Consider the following 21,233-nt stretch of genomic DNA (forward strand, 5'->3'; position numbering starts at 1 on the left):
GAGCCATGTAATGCTGAAAATCCTGCTGTGTAACCACACTGCACTCAGCATATACATGTAGTTCTGTGGAAATTTACGATTTGTACCAACATGTATCAGCATTATTTGCTAATTTCATGGGGTTGGTTGGCTAAGTTGCTGCGGAATGACACCAACAAGGTGGGCTAAATTCCCATACCAAGTGGAGTTATTCATGAAGGTTCCGCCTTCTCAGCCATGGCCTGGTCTGACATGTGGTGACCCTTAGGTTAAATCACCACCAGGGTCAGCTCGCTCTCAAAAAGGGGAGAGCAGCCTATGGCCCTTGGTGACTATGGCGATTTCCATTTCATAACCTTAAAAAGAAAAATATGTTTTGACAGCGCATCCCAAAAAAAAAACAATCTTTAACTAAATCTTCTTGAATTCCATTCTCGGTAGTTGGCTGGGGCAAATGTTTTCACTGACTGAAGAATCTGAACGAGCTCCTCACCCCGTTTTTGCTGAAGTACAGCTTAAATGATTTCACCAGAACAAAATCCAAATATATTAAACTTCCTTTGATTTCTTTGCTAGTTTCATGACAGCTGAAGTCGTCTCAAAAGTGTTCGAAACCACATCTAAAACAGGGAGAGCACACACGCTCAGTATAAGTCTGTGAGCAAAAACCTCAGCTGAGCGAAGCAGTTGGCTTGGTTTCAAGGCTTTTCAGCCTGTCGCTTTCAAAGCCTCATTAAATGCAAAAGCTGTGCTCATGCCTTGCAGACCCCGGTGAGTTTCATATACCCCGGGAAAGCTGAGCTCGAGTAATTAAAGCCAGAATCCAAAGTTGAATGCCCAATCAATTGGTTCTTTTAAATGTATTTTAATTGCAAATCCCTCCCCCAGGCTTCCTCTATCACCAGCCCAGACCAGGCCACCCCTCACATCCATCCGACAGAGCAGCAAGGCAGGCTGTAACATTGTGCACAAGTGTTTAATATGAATATGTGAATACATATCTCACTAAACTGTCTCCTGCATCCACACCAACTTAATCTCAGTAAATTTTTAATTGCTTGTTTAAATGTTGGGAATCTATCACGAGTGATGAGACTGGGTAGCGGCTGATCAGAAAGCTTTCCAATCAAAAGTGCACCAGAGACGTGATGTCCTCATAACTATTCAACCTGTAAACTGAAATATCTCCAGACCCATAGGAAATCTACCAGGTTACAACATTTGTAACTTGAAAATCAACAACTTGAGATATGCAGATGACACTGCACTGATTGCAGAGTCAGAAGGTGCGATTAAAGTGAAAGCAAAGAGTGTGGAACATGGATCAAGAATGAATATGAAGACCAAGACAACAGTGAGATCCAACACCAGAAGTAAAAACTGAAGTAAACGGACAAGTCCTGGAAATGAAAACATTTACATACTTAGAGCAGTTTTAAAAAAAAACAAATGATGAGAGACATGACTGAGATTTGGAGGAAAATGGAGATAGACAGCAACAGTTTTGTCAGAATGAAGGACGTGTTACCATCAAAGAAACTGAAACTTAGAAGAATGCGGACGTACTACAGTTTGTCATCTATACTATATGCCTCAAACATGGAAAGGAAAGATAGAGGGAGAACATAGGAGATAAGCAGAGGAGAAAATTGATTATGGATATAATGGACTGAATGTAGTTGACTCATGTGGAATGCGTAAGGGTAGCAGAGCACACAGGTGGACATCCATGGCAGAAAGATGATGCCAACAAACCAAAAAAAAAATACGTCGGCTGGGATGGACAAATTTTGGGTGTCTCATGGAACCAAGGGATATTGGGAGTGGGTGGGAAAGTAGATTTGAAGCCAAAAATCAGCCATGATTGTACTGAATGGTGGAGCAGACTTGATCCGTTGTATGCTTTATTCCGGCTCTAGTTTTGAGTTGCGTTAATTGGGTTGCTGGCTGATTCCTTTTAAGCTGGCAATTTATTTTGCCATTTTAACTCCCCATGTGCACTGACACCTGCCTACCCTATCCTTGCAGGTTAAAATTCGTCTGAAGCCTCTTTCACCTCCTTCAAGATGCTCCTTGAAATCTGCCTCATAGTTGTTCTAATATTATTGAGATTCTGTGACAAGTTTTGTTTGATGAACATCCTAAGTCACTTCAAAGGAATGTTATATAGATTCAAGTTGCTTTCTCTAGAACTAGGGTGCACTTCTAAAAATGATAGAAGAATGGAAATACGAAAAATGCGTTGCAGAAAATCGCCACAGAAAGGATGCAAAATTGCCACAGAAAAGAAGCATAGTGAAGAAAAGCATTTTATTGTAGATGGCATCAATCAAACCAAATATCTGCAAATAGAGGATCCTGTTTTCTCACTGCAGTTAAACATCATTTTGTATCAATCAGGAAATCAGAGTTTTAATTCTAAGGTAACTCCAGCTTTCATACAATAATTACAATAAAGAAAAATGTATAATTGTAAAGGACAACCCTTTACCTATTTTGAAATGTTGTGAAACATTAGGTTAGTATAATTCAAGATGGTTACTATGCAACTATAACAAAAGATGTAGTATATTATACAGTGAAGGAGGTATTCATAAACACTAACATCATGAATTTTGTCATGCACATTTGTTCATTATTTCTGAAATACAAATCAATTTCTCCACCGTAAGAAAATCAAGTTAACAGCAATACTCTTGACACAGTGCCATACTGTCCTGAAACTTCTCACTGGTAGTTTCCAACAGCAGACCATCATTTACAAGTTTGAACGGTGAATATTTCTTGAAATTCATGTGGACGAATCCACATTCACTATGGAGATAAACTATCATCTCTCCAGTACGTTGTAAATTAAATATTCTAGTTAATGCAATTTAAAAAAAACTGTTTAATTTAATTTTCAGAGATGAGTTTTCTGCAAGGTTGAAACCATCGATATTGGCAAGAATTGTAATCATTTAAAATTATTTTTCTAACACATGATAGAACAGTCCTTTTCACAGTTATGTAGAACTCTCAAGGAATGCTGTGCAACATCTTAAACACTGTTGGTATACGTCTTCAAAATCCGCATCATTTCCCTGGGAATAAGAAAACAAATTAAGATTTTTTTTAAAACCGCCAACAGACACATTCATTATTAGCACAGAAAGTGGGAATAAAAAAATAATACTTCCACCCTTCTGCATTTTTGAACATTTTAAACTCGGTGACATTTCTAAATTCTGTATATAAATAAATTAGAAGTTTTCACTACTTACATAATAGGGGTCTTGTATGTAAAGGTGATTTTGTGGGTCAAATGATCCAAGAAGTTTTATTTCGGACTTGTAGTTCTTCACTTTTTCAGCCATCCTTTTTAAATCTCTGAAAGTTTATCAAATAAAAACTTGGTTTCCTCTGCAGGTTTAAAATGGTTCATTTCAACAGTTTTAGGTTCTCCCCCATCCCCATTCTTTAATATCAGAAAAGAAAAAAATGCAGCATTACTTGGGGGCAGCAGGGTAGCATGGTGGTTAGCATAAATGCTTCACAGCTCCAGGGTCCCAGGTTCGATTCCCGGCTGGGTCACTGTCTGTGTGGAGTCTGCACGTCCTCCCCCTGTGTGCGTGGGTTTCCTCCGGGTGCTCCGGTTTCCTCCCACAGTCCAAAGATGTGCGGGTTAGGTGGATTGGCCATGCTAAATTGCCCGTAGTGTCCTAATAAATGTAAGGTTAGGGGGGGTTGGGTTACGGGTATAGGGTGGATATGTGGGTTTGAGTAGGGTGATCATGGCTCGGCACAACATTGAGGGCTGAAGGGCCTGTTCTGTGCTGTACTGTTCTATGTTCTATGTTCTATTACTTCGCAAACACTAAAGTTTACTTTTGATAAAATGGTAACCTTTCAGAAGAATTAAATCTTAAATTAATCTACTGTGTACAATTTGCCCATGAATAGTAAATCTATTATTTTCTTTCTTTCCTGGGATGGCAGGACTGACATATGGAGGAGAGATCGAGTCAGTTAGGATTATATTCGCTGGAATTTAAGAGAGTGAGAGAGAGCGAGAGAGAGCGAGAGAGAAGATGTCACATAAAATTCTAACAGCACGGTAGCATAGTGGTTAGCATCAATGCTTCACAGCTCCAGGGTCCCAGGTTCGATTCCCGGCTGGGTCACTGTCTGTGTGGAGTCTGCACGTCCTCCCCGTGTGTGCGTGGGTTTCCTCCGGGTGCTCCGGTTTCCTCCCACAGTCCAAAGATGTGCGGGTTAGGTGGATTGGCCATGCTAAATTGCCCGTAGTGTCCTAAAAAGTAAGGTTAAGGGGGAGTTGTTGGGTTACGGGTATAGGGTGGATACGTGAGTTTGAGTAAGGTGATCATTGCTCGGCACAACATCGAGGGCCGAAGGGCCTGTTCTGTGCTGTACTGTTCTAAATCTTCTAAAAAGGACTAGATGGCATAGATGTTCCCGATTGGGGTAAGGGAGCTGGGCATCCAGAACCAGTGATCACAGTCTAAGGATGCAAGGTAAACCGTTCAGACTGAGGAGAAGAACATTTCCTTGCCCGGAAAGTGGCGAGCCTGTGGAATTCACTATCACAGAAAACGGTTGAGGCCAAAACATTGTATGTTTTCATAAATGAGTTAGATTTAGCTCTTGGAGCTAAAGGGATCAAAAGGTTATGAGGGGGTGGGGAAGGGAAAGTGAGGAAAGGTTAGAGTTAGATGATCAGCCATGACCATAATGAATGGTGGAGCAGGCTCGAAGGGACAAATGGCCTACTCCTGCCCTTTTTTCTACATTTAAATTGAATTATAGTTATTTCAAGGTTAAAATGCAAGGTAATGAAGGTTTCATGCAACCTCAAGTGAAATACAGCTACTATCACATCCTTGCATTCAGCCAGTGGTCAGGGACAGGAGAGTGTGACTATCATAGATTTTACAGTGCAGAAGGCGGCTATTTGGTCTAACAAGTCTGCACCAGCTCTTGGAAAGAGCACCCTACTTCAGCCCATGCCTCCATCCTATCCCCGTAACCCCATCTAACCTTTTTGGATACCAAGGGCAATTTATCATGGCCAATCCACATAACCTGCACATCTTTGGACTGTGGGAGGAAACCGGAGCACCCGGAGGAAACCCACGCAGACATGGGGAGAACATGCAGACTCTGCACAGACAGTGACCCAAGCCGGGAATCAAACCTGGGACCCTGGAGCTGTGAAGAAACTGTGCTAACCACTATGCTATGATTGAGGTAGGTCAAGGGATCCAGGAGGTAGGGTTGCAGAAGCTTCAGCCCTTGTCCATCAGATTCAAAATTCTTGCTCCCTATGTGGATGAGAGTGGGCACTGTGGGGACCACAGCACCATTATTGGGATCCATTCAAGTTGGAGGGGCAAAATTAACAGATCGAAAGGCTCAAGCTTTCATAACAGCCCCACAACAGGAGGGTAGAGAATATCCAGGGGGCTCATTAATTGGGAGAGGGTGATTTCCCATGTGGGGCTTGGTCTGGGTGATTAAAATAGTTACACTGTCAGCATCCAATTGACAAGTTCCTTTTCAAATCCCCCAAAAAACAAAATTAACAGATCGAAAGGGTCAAGTTCTCATAACAGGTCCACAGCAGGAAGGTCGAGAATATCTTGGGGCTGATTAGATTTTCCGTGTGGGGCCTGGTCTGGGTGTTTAAAATAGTTACGCTGAAGTTAGACGTGGTTTTATTTCTTCTAACTCGTTCAGAGTAACTATAGGTGCAAAACTGACAGAACCATCCTAAGTTGGTGATTTAAATCACTTTGTTGGATGGTTGCCAGCGCAGCACAATTGTCAAAGGGAAAGTTAGCACTTCTGGACAATTGCCAGCTAAAGCCTTACCTGGGATTCCCCAGCACATGTTTGGGGGTACCTCCGAAATGCGATACTGGGGAGCCCGGAGGTAAAGGACCAATTGTGTTTTTAAATATATTCTGTTTGAGTGCAAATATCAAAGAAGTTTACAAGTGGAGAATAAAGTCAGAAAATGCTGGAAACATGCAGCTTTTTATTTCAGATTTTTGGTACCTACAGTATTTTATTTCTGTATTAAAGTAGGAAATTAGAGACAATTTTATAATTTGGTAATACTCATCACCGCAACTTTGCTCCTGTTGAGATGCGGAATTGTTTTCCAAAATAGTTTTCTTGGGTCATTCTCCATTCCTAAATGCGCTCAAGGTGGTGGTGAGCCGTCTTCTTGAACTGTTTACAGTCAATGTGATGTGTGTACACCCATGCACAGTGCTGTTAGAAAGGAAGTTAAAGGATTGTGACCCAGCCATAGTGAAGGAACTAAAGGTGTCTGACTTAGACAGGAACTTGCAGGTGGTGGCATTACCATGCATCTTCTGCCCTTGCCCATCTAGGTAGTAGAGGTCGCAGATTTGGAAGGCACTGTCGAAGCAGCCCTGGTCAGTTGTTACAGTGATCTTATCTGAGACACTGCCACTGTGTTGGGGGCGGAGGGAGTATGGTGTGCCAATCAAGGGGGTGGAGGGAGTAAATGTTTGTGGGTAATGTGCCAATGAAGTGGGCTGCTTTGCCCTGGATAATGTCAAGCTTCTGGAGTGTTGTTGGAGCTGTACACGTCCAGCAAAGTGGAGTGTATTCCATTACACTCCAGACTTGTGCCTTGTAGATCAGGCCTTTTCAAAGTGCGGGTCGCGACCTGTGGGTGGGCCGCGGGTGTATGTCAGAAGGATCACGGAGTTAAGAGTCGTGCTCTGCACTTCTGTTAAACAGGGAAGTGTGGGGGGGATTCAGGTACATGGACACACAGACTTATTCCTCGAACAATCCAGTGAAAGTGAGTGCGAGAGAGAGACAGAACTGTGACAGAAGAGATGGGGAAAATATCGAAGCAAAGGATAGTCAAGGAGTTCACTTATTCAATAAGGGGCAGCACGGTAGCATTGTGGATAGCACAATGGCTTTACAGCTCCAGGGTCCCAGGTTCGATTCTGGCTTGGGTCACTGTCTGTGCGGAGTCTGCACATCCTCCCCGTGTGTGCGTGGGTTTCCTCCGGGTGCTCCGGTTTCCTCCCACAGACCAAAGATGTGCAGGTTAGGTGGATTGGCCATGATAAGTTGCCCTTAGTGTCCAAAATTGCCCTTAGTGTTGGGTGGGGTTACGGGGTTATTGGGATAGGGTGGAGGTGTTGACCTTGGGTAGGGTGCTCTTTCCAAGAGCCGGTGCAGACTCGATGGGCTGAATGGCCTCCTTCTGTACTGTAAATTCTATGATCTATGAACCACACGCAAGTAAATGTCTTGTGCTCGCTGTGCGCCGCCTCGCTTGCTGCCCTCAGCCCCACTCCTGACTTGTTGCAACTGCAACTGGCAGTGAGTTGCTGTCACCAGAACACATTCACCTGGTGTTTTATTTCGACCCACACTAAAGTACTAGCCCCTCAGCACGTTGAACCATACCAGAAGTGGAGCCTAGAAATACACCTTAGTGACATAGCACCCCAAATCTGTGACCTCTGCTTCGCAGAATGATAATGGCAGCAGGTGCATGGTAACTTGAAGATTGCTCTCCAAATCTCATGTTTATGTTTAACCTTTGGAATGGAGGCAGGAAGGATAATATTTTGAGCACTGAAATAGGAAGGAGGTTCTGCATTTTAAAAAAGTATCCAATTTGTAAATATTTCATAACATGTATTGGGTTTTCTGACATCTGAGAGTGCAGTCTTTCAATCTTCACAAAAAAAAGTTCCTTTGGTTTCTCACAATTGGCAGGCATGTGGAAATGTATTTTGCTTGATTACCGTTGGAAGTCATAGGAAATTTTCCAGAACTTTCTCTACAGAGTTTAACTTTGAGTCCACCATGGAGTAGTGTATTTGATCCTTCCTTCATAGCGTTTTTTGCACTAATAATTATACAAGGCTAATATACCAGGAGCTACTGCAAAGTGATTATGAACATGAAAACCAGACGATTAGGTTTCTGCTCCTTACCTGGGGCAAGAAAACTTTAGAATCTCAAACACTGCCTTGACTCAGGATAGACTGGGCAAACGAACACGGCATGGGCCCCGAAGGTCAGCCAGCTGGCAAAAGTGGGCCCCCCAAAAAGTATGAAAACACTTGTTGTAGATGGTGGACAGACTTTGGGGGGGGGGAGAAAGAGTCAGAAAGAAAGAGTGAAACTCCACAGAATTCCTAGCCTCTTGATCTGTTCTTGTGCAGCCAGAATATTTATATATGGCTCATCCAGCTCAGTTACTGGTCAGTGGCAACCCCCAATATAGTGATAGTGGGGAATTCAGTGAGGGCAATGCATGGCACAGTACTTAGCACTGCTGCCTCATTGGGTTCAATTCCGGCCTTGGGTGACTGTGTGGAATTTGCATGTTCTCCCAGTGTCTGCGTGGGTCTCCTCTGGGTGCTCTGGTCTCCTCCCACAGTCCAAAGATGTGCAGATTAGATGGACTGGCCATGCTAAATTGTCCATTTGGTGTACAAGAATATGCAGGTTAAGTGGGGTTACATGCATAGGGTCGGGAAGTAGGCCTGGATGGGACGCTCTTTCAGATTCGACAGACCCAATGGCCTCCTTTTGCATTGTAGTGATTCGATGGGATTGAATGTCACTGCCACTTCACAGCCCAAGCCTGAATGTTGACCATGCATTTTTCCTACATTGTATTCCATCTGTCAAACTTTTGCCCACTCACTCAATTTGAGCAGTATTCCCACATTGCCAGATAGATGCCAGCGTTGTTGCTTAATGAAGCAGCTTGGCTAATGGAGCAGCTAGTTCTGGGCCACAAGTCTTTCGTACTATTGCTGGAATTTAGCCAGGTCCCAGGGCCTATAGCTTTCGCAGTATCCAATATCTTCAGTGGTTTGTTGATATCATGTTGAGTGAGCCAAGTTCGCTAACGATTGGCATTTGTGATGCTGGGGGCCTCAAAAGAGGCTGAAAATGGTTCATCCACTCAGCACCCCTGGCTGAAGAGGCTGCAAAAAGTCCCTAGTCGCCACATTCCGGCGCCTGTTCGGGGAAGTCTTTCGTACTATTGCTGGAATTTAGCCAGGTCCCAGGGACTATAGCTTTCGCAGTATCCAATATCTTCAGCGGTTTGGTGATATCATGTTGAGTGAGCCAAGTTCGCTAACGACTGGCATCTGTGATGCTGGAGGCCTCAAAAGAGGCTGAAAATGGTTCATCCACTTAGCACCTCTGGCTGAAGAGGTTGCAAAAAGCCCCTAGTTGCCACATTCCGGCGCCTGTTCGGGGAAGCTAGCATGGGAAATTGTTTCATCGTCCATCACCATTCATAACTGGATGTGACAGGACTGCAGAGCTTAGACCTGATCCAATTGTTGTGAGATTTAGCATGGTAGTGTGCCACACAGCATGATGGTGGGTACCCTCAATGTGAAGACAGAACTTGTCTCCACAAGGACTGTGTGTTGGTCAGTCCTACCGACAGTATCATGGACAGATGCATCTGCAACAGGTAGATTAGTGAGGACAAGGTCAGGAAGGTTTGCTAGTCTGCAAAGCTAAGACTATGTCAGGCTGTTGGTTGGGTAATTTATGGGATAGCTCTCCCAATTTTGGTACAAGTCCCAGATGTTAGTAAGGGAGGGTCAACAGAGCTGGGTTTGCTGTTGCCATTTCTGGTGCCTAGATTGATACGGAGTGATCTGTCCGGTTACATTTCTCTGTCCGGTTACATTCTTTTTCATAGGTTTTGTAGCAGCTTGATAGCCAAGCTATTTCACAGGGCAGTTAAGAGTCGACCACATTGCTGTGGGGTTGGTGTAACACATAGATCAGAGGGATAAGGGCGGCAGTTTTCCGCCTCTAGAAAAAAGGATATTAGTCAACCAGATGGATTTTCACAGCAATCACTATTACGGAGACTAGCTTTTTAAATTTCAGAATTTATGAATGGAATTTAAATTCCACCAGCTGCCAAGGTGGGATTTGAAGCTGCAACCCCACAACATCAGCCTAGGTCTCTGGATTACTAGTCAGGTGACATTACCACTGTCTCGTCAACAAAATAAACCTTTATGATAACTGGAGGCTGTGCATCAAGTATCAATAAATAATATACAATAAATGTAAACTGAAAGTCTAAATCATTTAATATCAAGAAACAGAAATCTCAATTGAAAACTTGAAGCACACTTAAACTAGGACAATGGTTGACAATAACATTCTACTCACCTCAAATTGCTTTCATCCATACATAGCATGTAATCGAATGTTAAGAAATCATTCTTGGTTACCTAGGAGTTTTAAAAAAGCTTAATGTCTGATTCTTTTTAAGTATTATGTACTGTAATGGAATCATTAAGTTTGATTATCAACAGATATGTTTCGAGGAGTCGACCCGTAAAAAGCCAGTGATAACATTTCAATTTGTAAACTAATTATTACTAGCAACTGGCATTGCTAAAGCGAAAATTAATGAAAAACTATTCTGCATCAAATCCAGCCAATGCCAGGTAGATATTTGCATTAATCCTTTGGTGCCAGCTTAAGTTCATTTTCACCTCATGTTAGAAGTTATCAATTCAAGTTTCACCTGGGCATTTAATCTTGGCTGATACTCCAGTGCAATACGGAGGGAATGCTGCACGTCCTCTTTCAGAGGAGACGTTAAAGCAAGAACCTGTATTTTATTGGGACAAGATATTCCATGGCACTATTCAAAGAGCAGAGGAGTTCTCCTGATCTCATGATCAACACTTGGCCCTCAACCAACACTACTGAATGTTTAATTGGCCAGATCTCATTGTTGTTTGAAGTGCACAAATTAGCTACCTCCTTTCCCTGTATTATATAGAGACTACCCTTCAAAAGTAATCAATTGGCCTTATAGAGTGTCATAGAAAATGCTTCATGTGCAATTTATTTCCTCCTTTCTTTAAGATGTTATTACAGACAAAAATAACCATACTAAAACTGTGCATGAATTGTGGTTACTCTCTTTTTTCACTGGCAGTCCCTCAGGACAGAGGTTGACTTTCTTCCATTCTGTGGTGTGGTTCCTGAGGTGACTAAAGAGCCCAATGCTGGACCTGCGCACACTATCACAAACAAATAACAAATAAAATTCTGATATGAAGAGTTATCCTGTTCAAAAGCATCTTTTTATTTTTAAATTCCTATATTGCACTCTTAGTTTTCAAGAGTATAACATCAAATGCCCACTCAGCCTTCACAGTTCAGGTACATAAACAGACATTGTGGCATTATGCAGTTTCTTCCTGTGTAACATTCTGCCAAGGAAATCAACCCATCTGCCACTGAAAACAGGCATTCATGCTTTTGTCACCTCGATACTCAACTATTTCAATGTTCTCATGGCCAGCCTCCTTTCCTTCAAAAACGTTTAAAAATACAAAGTCACTGGCAATGGTAATGAGACAGAAAAAAAACAAAAGATGCGTCTAGGGAGACGTGAATAGCAAGATCTGAACAGATGTACAAAAGCAAAAGATGAGGGGAACAAAAAAAAAGCTAAGCTAGCAAAGAAATAAAACAAAATGGGGGCAGAGATTACGATCTAAAACTGTTGGAACTCCATGTTGAGTCCAGAAGGCTGTAAAGTGTCCAGTTGAAAGAGGAGGTGCTGTTCCTAGAGCATTCTTTTGAATAAAGAAAGATGCTGGCATTGCAAATATATACATTTGTAAAGCATACAAGAACGGAAATTATATGCCAAGTCAAGACTATCAAGGTGTATCTTTCTTAAAACATGGCTGGAACTGAGCCATTTCAGCAACGGCCCTGGAAACGGACAACTTTTGTGGCAGGGACAACTGGCTGACTACAGTTATGTGGCAGTCGGCCAAAAATCAGAAGCGGTGCAGGCTCCCGGCCAATTATGCAGGAAGGAAGCTTAAGACAGTGTCAGGTGATGGTATGGGAGGTCCAAACATCATCATGCCTGCAGTGACCAAGCAGCAAGCTTTGGTATTTCAGAGGCAGCTAGGACTCTGCAGAATGGACATCCAAAATCTTCTTCTCTGCCACTTAATCCCATCACCCAGACCTCTAGACTGATTATTTGTCCTGATCAACGTCAAAAAGAGAATGCCCAACTTCCACATGGCTAAACCAGACAAATGGATGGCCCCATGGTGTCTGCCTGCAGGTTCTCCTCCAGGCTGCCAGGGAGCAGCAACCTCCCTCCTGTCAGACCAGGAAGCCTGGATGGGGATTGCAACGGGGTTAGCAGCCATGGAATCTACAATCGTAATCAGATGCAACGTAGATCAGGGCTCAATGACTTCCGCTCACTATCAGGGTACGTTTGGTGGGATAGTTAGAACATGTGACTCTCACGAGGACAAGCAATGACTCACAATTAGGTCAGGCAGACAAAAAAAACTTATATCTCAGGTGTGAGAAATTGCAGGCTCTTTCTTCCATTGTTGTACAAGGGCTGCGAGAGAGAAGGCGGATGGGACAATTGGAAGGTCCAGTATCTGTCAGAGAGAAACACGCCAATAAGGTCATTAATTGTCCATTGAATGGAAACTCATTGTCTCTCTCTGTCACCAGGAGAAAATGACACAACAACAAGAGAACAGGCAATGACGGGTGGAAGAGTGCTGAATATCAGAACGTCTACAACTGTAGAAAAGGTTGTTGAACTGGTTGGAGAGCAGGGGAGCCAAGCAATCGCAGACTTCAAAAGAAGAGTGCAGAGAGGCAAGAGTGAGGAGCCCTTGAGCTTGATATGAACCACAGCGCAGAAAGGAGACATGTCTGAGGGATGGGGAAAGCAATTGTGAACATTAACCTGCTCTGCTTTCTTTAGTAGAAGACTTCATATTCCTGAGAGAGCCTGCTCCATCATCCATGACTCTGCAATGCATCACAGGGCAGGAGGGGAGAAAATTGCTCGGTATCCTTCTAGGTGCCCCTCCCATCTCCAGTAATAATAATAATAATAATCTTTATTAATGTCACAAGTAGGCTTACATTAACATTGCAGTTAAGTTACTCTAAAAATCCTCTAGTCACCACACTCCGGTGCCTGCTCGGGTACACTGAGGGAGAATTCAGAATGTCCAATTCATCTAGCAAACACTTGTGGGAAGAAAGTGGAGCAGCCGAGGAAACTCACGCAGACACGGGTATAGAATGTGCAGACTCCACACAGAAGTGACCCAAGTCGGGAATCGAACCTGGGTCTCTGGTGCTGAGAAGCAACTGTGCAGTCAAGGAGTTGCCATTGCAAAAAAAGCAGGAGGAGTACCAGTTTGTCTCTTCTGGGGACTCTTCTCCACACTTCAAGGGTAATACTAGTGAGACACCAAACTCCAGTGGCAGGACATTATAATAAATGCCAGGGTCAATACAGGTGTTGACTGAGCAGACCATAGGTTTGTTGCAAATGACATTCCGCAGCCTGGACATGTTCTGGCAGAGCTCTGCAGTATGCGGCTCAGTGGCTTTCAAGGAGTATCATATTCTGCTATGCTTTGCCCATTGTTAATTAGCAGCCATGTCTTAGTGGATAGCCAACGTTGCCTAGAATCCATCTGTGAAGTAGCCACGAACTACTTTGACACCTGGTAGCAGAACGGAACACAATCATTATGAGTCTGTCCTGGGAACCAAAGGAAAAGTCTCCTGTGACCACACACCAATTGAACATTAATGAAGTGGAACAAACTCCTTTCTGTTGATAAATGCCCCAGGGAGCTCCGATTGCCACACGTGTAATCACGACCCCCTGAACTAGTGATTGCACTGAGGCCCAAAAATATTTCTGCTCGACTCTCTGGAACAGGGCACGCGTGTCAGTGATGAGTGGTTGCCTGTGAGATGCCTCACAAATCCCCAGTGGAGCCTGCAAAAGAGCTGGCTGGCGTAGGAATTTAATGCAACCGTCACAGGCTTGAGTTAACTCCGAATCACAGCACACAGGCCAGGGGCAGCCTCCCAAGAAATCGGCAATTGTTGCAGACATAGTTTTGTTGACACTGGAGGTGGTTGAGGCGACACTGTATACCCTGGGATGTGTCACTGATCTTCGTCTGACTGAGACCTGGTTGGTTCACATTTAACCAGCCTCAGTTTGAACCAGCTGCAGGCTCTGTCCATTGATGTCCACCAGCCATTTGTGCATGTAGTCCCAGTTCCAGCCTTTCTCTGCACTGTTCCTACTCCATTCGGGTTTCAGGAACACCTCCGCCCAAAGAAACAAAACTGCACTGGAAGGGATGTGTCTTTGTTTCGGAGTTGTAGAATCATCACAACTATTTCAATTAAACGTAAACTTTTGTTGGCTCCAAAAGCCCCGACAACGGTAGGTTCCCCACTTGTCCTCAGAAAGCACAGCTACTAGTGTTTGACTTCCACAGTGGTCAAGCTCTCAGCCAGTTAAATCTAGTCTCATCCTACCCGTTATGGCCCTGGCACTGACCCTTCTCCCCCTCCATGGTGAATCACAGCATCCATGCCCCTCTTTGAAGAAAATGGCTGAGTTGTAACAGGGCCATTTTGCTTGTTCACTGCCAGCTTTAAATGGCTGTGGAAACAAAGGCCTACAATCCCCATATGCCTCACACTAAATTTAAATCATAATGTGAACTAGTGATAATGATATACAAAGACATTGAAATTACCTTCCCACCGCTTGGTGAAGGTATTACTATCCTGGTCCCTCGCCATTGGCAGGTTAATCCGGGCCTTTCATTCCAAAGAACTGACATAGCACCTCCCATAAGATTCAAAGATGTGTGTATGGCCATCAATGACAGACCCAATGACGGGTGCACAAGAGGTCAGAATTAGAGAAAGAGAGATTTCTCAGAGGGTTGAGTCAATTTTAATATTTCATTGTTTCTAGTTTTTAATTAGAGTAACTGACTGGATAATCAATTTGAACAACCTGCAAAACACTCGATTCGTCCCCATTCATTACCAGTCTGAAATCAGCAATCGTTACAAAAGTCAATTAATTTGATTACTCAGAATTTTAGTGGCTGACTTGCAGCAGTTTGTTTAAAGATTATACCTGTCGCAGTGGTATGTTGCCATTAGATTACAGTATGTTATTTTGTATTCCATTTATAGAAAGAGAATTAAAGTCACACAAAGGTGAACAAAGGTGATGCCGTAATTAAGAACTAGTTATATCGTGTCATGATTTTCAGGTTTATTTGGTGGATAATCCTTTTGGTCAACAATTTGTCATCATTTCAAATATGGAACTAGGATTTTGTACAACATGGTGTGCACCTTTTACGACCTAATATCTCATTAAACAGTGTTATGATCAGACAATTGTGACAGTATTATTGGCGCTGATATATTTATTGCAAGTATCGCCACATCAGAGGAAGACTGACAACAACTTTCAATCAAACCTTTACATTAAAACACATGAATGAACAATGTACCAGTTTTCACAATGAGAGCAATCCATTTTCTAGATTAGTTGATTATGGAAAATTAAGATGCAACACCCCAGCATAAATGTACTTTCACTGTTTCTAACTTCTCACTGAGGTATTCAACACTGGTTCAGAACTTCTTTAAAATGCAGGAAACTTTCTGCTGGCTTCCTGCTGGATAATCACTCATTCCAGCTTGGGAGAGAACAAGGGACATATCACCTGATCATGTCTACAAGATGGAGGATCCACTGCACTTGCCCATACTAGCCATTAAATTCCCCAGAGCAGATTAACTGATAAAATTTGATTTGTTACTTGTGTAACAACTGAAAATTTAATTGTTTCAGTCAAGATCTGAATCAATACTTTCTTGTAACAAAATTCACTGTAACTATTACAAAGAGGAAACTACTGAGACTGGAATTTCTGTACATTCGATATCTTAAAAATCAAAATTTAAGATTTATGGCAAGTAAATTTAAATCACCATATGTTTGGACACAAGCAAGAATTGATGTGTTTCATTAAAGGATCAACTTCCAGAAGTTTCTGATGTCATGGGATGGTTTAGCACAGGGCTAAATGGCTGGCTTTGAAAGCAGACCCAGGCAGGCCAGCAGCACGGTTCAATTCCCATACCATCCGCCCCGAACAGGTGCCGGAACCAGCAGTTGTGTGTGCATCATTGCCAAGGCAACACAACATGGTACCAGGCAAGCAGAACATTTAACGGTAATAGCAGATAAGAATAAGCAAATCCGGCCGAAGAGCACAAAGGAGAAGATTCTTCCACCAACCTGAGAAACTATGGCCTTTGGCGACTCAATGCAATAAACAATGGTAAAGTTCGAGGTGGAAGGTTTTAAGGCACCCCACCAGCTTCAAATCTCTGGTAACCTAGACAAAAACTGGCGTGTTTTCAAACAGCAGTTTAAGCTCTATGTTTCAGCCCTTGGCCTGCAGCCACAGCCTGACGAGAGGCGCATTGGGTGCCTGCTCACGCTGGCAGATTCACAAGCAATCAAAATCTCCAATACCTTCGCTTTTGTTAGCGAAGAGGAAAGCAAGAGATACGGTGAAGTAATAAAATACTTTGATCGGCTTTGCTCTCTTGGAAAAAAAACATTTGAAAGATACATTTTTTGTACGTGCAACCAGAAACCAGGTGAATCTTTCGACAGTTTTATTACCGACTTGAGGCTAAAGGCCCAGTCCTGCAATTTCAGCAATCTAAACTCTTTGATGATTTGTGACCAAATAGCATTTGGCACATCAAATGACGAGCTCCGTGAGAGATCGCTGCGGTAAGAAGACCTGAAAATAGGAAATACGATTGAGTGGCTATACAAATGAGTTGGCTGGATAGCAAATCAGTACACTCAGCTTGAAACATTTTGGCATCTATTTGGAAGAAGACGCCAGCGTCAACAGCACTGTGACACAGTCCAATAAGAAATTTGGGCGGCCATTTTAAGCGGCTGACCGGAACCACCATCTTATGCCAGAAAGACGCCAGTGCCAACAGCACTTCATTGATCACATTTCAACCAAGGACCAGAGCAGTCTGATCAGAAAAAGTGATGTCCTTCTGAATAAAGAACAAAGAAAACTACAGCACAGGAACAGGCCCTTCGGCCCTCCAAGCCTGCACCAACCATGCTGCCCATTTCAACTAAAATCTTGTACACTTCCAGGGTCCATATCTCTCTATTCCCATCCTATTCATGTATTTGTTATGATGCCCCTTAAACGTCACGATCGTCCCTGCTTCCACCACCACCTCCGGCAGTGAGTACCAGGCACCCAGTGCCCTCAGTGTATATAAAACAAAACTTACCTCGTACATCTCCTCTAAACCATGCCCCTCACACCTTAAACCATTGACCCCTCTACCCTTGGGGAAAAGTCTCTGACTATCCACTCTGTCTATGCCCCTTGTAGTTTTGTAGACCTCTATCAGGTCGCCCCTCAACCTCCTTCGTTCCAGTGAGAACAAACCAAATTTATTCAACCTCTTCTCATATCTAATGCCCTCCATACCAGGCAATATCCTGGTAAATCTCGTCTGCACCCTCTTGAAAGCCTCCACATCCTTCTGGTAGTGTGGCGACTAGAATTGAACACTGTAGTCCATGTGTGCCCTAACTAAGGTTCTATACAGCTGCAACATGACTTGCCAATTTTTATACTCCATGCCGTGGCCAATGAAGGCAAGCATGCCGTATACCTTCTTGACAACCTTCTCCACCTGTGTTGCCCCTTTCAGTGACCTGTGGACCAAGATCTCTCTGACTGTCAATAATCTTGAGGGTTCTACCATTCACTGTATATTCCCTACCTGTATTAGACCTTCCAAAATGCCTTCCTCACATTTGTCTGGATTAAACTCCATCTGCCATCTCGCCGCCCAAGTCTCCAAATGATCTCTTTCCTGCTGTATCTTCTGACAGTCCTCATCGCTATCCACAATTCCACCAACCTTTGTGTCGTCTGCAAACTTACTAATCAGACCAGTTACATTTTCCTCCAAATCATTTTATATATACTACGAACAGCACTGATCCCTGCAGAATGCCACTAGTCACAGCCCTCCAATCCGAAAAGCACCCTTCCATTGCTACTCTCTGCCTTCTATGACCTAGCCAGCTCACTTCTCCTGTGTGACTTCACCTTTTGTATAAGTCTGCCATGAGGGACCTTGTCAAAGGCCTTGCTGAAGTCCACATAGACAACATCCACTGCCCTACCTGCATTAATCATCTTTGTAACCTCCCCAAAAAATTCTATCAAGTTAGTGAGATACGACCTCCCCTGCACAAAACCGTTCTGCCCCTCGCTAGTACGAGTAGGGCAGCATGGTAGCGTAGTAGTTAGCACAATTGCTTCACAGCTCCAGGGTGCCAGGTTCGATTCCTGGCTTGGGTCACTGTCTGTGCGGAGTCTGCATGTTCTCCCCGTGTGTGCGTGGGTTTCCTCCGGGTGCTCCGGTTTCCTCCCACAGCCCAAAGATGTGCAGGTTAGGTGAATTGGCTATGTTAAATTGCCCTTAGTGTCCAAAATTGCCCTTAGTGTTGGGTGGGGTTACTGGGTGATGGGTGGAGGTGTGGGCTTGGGTAGGGTGCTCTTTCAAAGAGCCGATGCAGACTCGATGGACTGAATGGCCTCCTTCTGCACTGTAAATTCTGTGATTCTATGATACAACCACCTACTTCCAAATGGAAAATAATTAAAATACAGTGAAGCACTTGGAAATAAAAATCCCTTTTTTGCTTCCAAGCAAGAAACAGTTAGGGCATTTTTGTCTCTCAGTTGCAAGGTAGAATAGGTTTCTATGATTGTTTTTGTGCAACAAAGAATTTTTCTTCTTTATTCTTTCATGGGCATCACTGGCAAAGCCAGCATTTGTTTCATATTCTTAATTTCTCTTGATCTGAGCAACTTGCAAGTCATTTCAGTGGACAGTTAAGAGTTGACCACAAATACCTGGGTTTAGAGGTAGATTTTCTTCTTTGAGTGACAACTGTAAACTAGATGAATTCTTATAACCATCGATTATAGTTGTCATGATCACCAGCTTGATTTCAATTCCAGGTTGTATTATTGAATTTAAATGCCTCAGCTGCCATGGTCCATGGTAGGATTTTAACCCTTGCCCCCACAGCATTGGTTAGGGCCTCTGTAGTGCTAATCCACTGACATTAACACTATGCTGAGTACTGACGAGATGGTGGCAGATAGGTTTGGGGAGCAAGCACTGTTAGCCTCAGAGGAGAGAGCTTGAGAGGAGATTTGATAGAGGGTCCAGACAGAGTAGACAGGGAAAAACGGTTTCCATTGACAGAAGGGTCAAGAAGTAGAGGACACTGACAAGGTGATTGGAGCAACCAGTGACAGGAAGAAAATATTTTTTTAATGCAGAGGTTTGGATTTGAAAAGCACTACCTGAAACTATGGTGGTGGCAGATCCCGGTTTTCAAAAGAGAATCAGATTGTAAGACGACATAAAATTTGCAGGGCTACAAGGAAAAAGAGAGTGTGAGGGAGGCACTAGGTGAACTGTTCCGGCAAAGAACCAGCACAGGCATGACAATCTGAATGGTTTCTTCTCTGCTGTAATCATTTAATGAAAAATAACGATTCAATTATTTCAGAATGTAATGTTTAAAGGCACTTAAGATTTGCCCAAGAAGCATGTTAACTTGTTCTTCTAAATGACATAATCTGATGCAGCAACCACCCTCAGTATTTACACAAAGGTCCAATACTGAAGGTGAAAACAATTGAATTCAAAATTGTATGTACTTAGTGATGAGTCAACTGAACTGTTATGCACCTTCTAATAAACAATTGAAGACAGATAAAGCAATCCGAGAGCAGACATTTGCCGGCCGTCATGGATAGAAACCACTACATCCTGGTAGAACAGAAAGATAGAGAACACAGAATAAAATCCAAAATGGTCATATCCCATCTTCGTTCATCAAATTAGAGCATGTAACAGGCTCGAGCAATAAAGAAAAAAAACAGTGTAGGTTCCAGAAATCAGATGTATATCAGGTAGGTTGTGATTTCCAGCATTTCTTTGGCATCTTAAGAGAAAGCGTGTCTGCATGAGAAACAGGCTTTTTCCAGTCGGGTTTGGAGTTTGGGAATGTAAATATTGGCAGTCAGATTTCGTGCTCAGACACCCGAGGAATCAATAGAGTGCATCCCTGCCTATCACGGCAGCCTTGCAACCATTCAATGCTCAAAGATGCATTACTTGGCCGAGGAGGAAGTCTCGCCTTAGAGTTGCTGGCCAATGTGATTAGTCGTCTAATGTGAAGAGGGTCCTTGTGGGAGGGAGCCCCCCAACCTCTTCATGCCCGAGGCTTGGACATGATGATGGTTGGGAATTTTCTCCATGCCTTGCCCCTCTCGTCTTCCTGCCAGTCTCAATATTGAAGCCAGGTGGGCCTCAACTGGGATGCCCCAGTCCTTGTCCACTTCCCACAAAATTGTGGGCAGGTCGCAGGCAGACAGGATGGGCGCAGGAGGGCCATCTGGGAAATGTTGTGGGCTACCCCTGCCAATAACACCACCGGCAAGGGACTGTAAAATTCTGTCCATTATTTCTTGGGGCAAGATTAATTTTTAAGAGATTTAGGACAGAGATCAGGAGTTTTTTTAAATTGTTACATGGGAACATGGCTGTAAAATGCACTGCTAAATTTCAATTATGTCAACATTAAATAATGGGGAAAGAAAATGTTGGAACACCAACATGGACTGAATGGGCTGAAAAGCCTAATTTCCTTATTGTATTTTCTAAAAGATTCAAAAGGAATGACTAATATGAATAAGACAGCCAACTCCATTTATAAAACACTTTTCCATATCTTTTAAAGTAGCCAAAATTGCTTCATATAGAAGAGTTAATTCAGTTAGTTATTTTGGTAAAAGCCTGATAAAATATTTAAAATGTACACCCATTAAACATCTTGGATAGTGATGATACTGATTAATTAATGTAGAAAGTTCTTAAAAACATTAATATGCAATGATCTTACCATATGAAAAATTGCTTCACTATGTGTTAAAGTAATAAAGTGAGAAGAAAGACTTGCATTTGTAATTTGTACGGCGCTTCTTATGACCACTTCTCAAAGTGCTTTATAGCCAATGAAAGAACTTTAAGTGAACTCAATATTGTAATGCAGGAAATGTGGCAGCTAAATTTAACCCACAGCAAACTCCCACAAATAGCACTGTGATGACGAACAGATAATCTGTTTTTGTGGTGTTGATTGAGGGATAAATATCAGCCAGGACAACAGAGATAAAACACCACATTCT

At 43.0% G+C, this 21,233-nt stretch overlaps 1 protein-coding gene across 3 annotated transcripts in view; it reads right to left on the reverse strand.

Annotated features, from left to right (window-relative positions):
- Window positions 1–2,270: 2,270 nt before the first annotated feature.
- Window positions 2,271–21,233, reverse strand: part of acp1 (acid phosphatase 1) — a 29,844-nt gene continuing 10,881 nt past the window's right edge. For all 3 annotated transcript variants that reach the window (XM_038800382.1, XM_038800380.1, XM_038800381.1), the window contains exons 4-6: window positions 10,204–10,265; window positions 3,243–3,348; window positions 2,271–3,062 (exon numbers count right to left, since the gene is read on the reverse strand). In XM_038800382.1, coding sequence (XP_038656310.1) covers window positions 2,985–3,062; window positions 3,243–3,348; window positions 10,204–10,265 — 246 coding nt within the window. In that variant the 3' untranslated portion in view covers window positions 2,271–2,984. The remainder of the gene's footprint in view (window positions 3,063–3,242; window positions 3,349–10,203; window positions 10,266–21,233) is intronic.

This window comes from Scyliorhinus canicula, chromosome 6 (genome assembly GCF_902713615.1).
Source record: "Scyliorhinus canicula chromosome 6, sScyCan1.1, whole genome shotgun sequence".
NCBI classification, from domain to species: domain Eukaryota; kingdom Metazoa; phylum Chordata; class Chondrichthyes; order Carcharhiniformes; family Scyliorhinidae; genus Scyliorhinus; species Scyliorhinus canicula.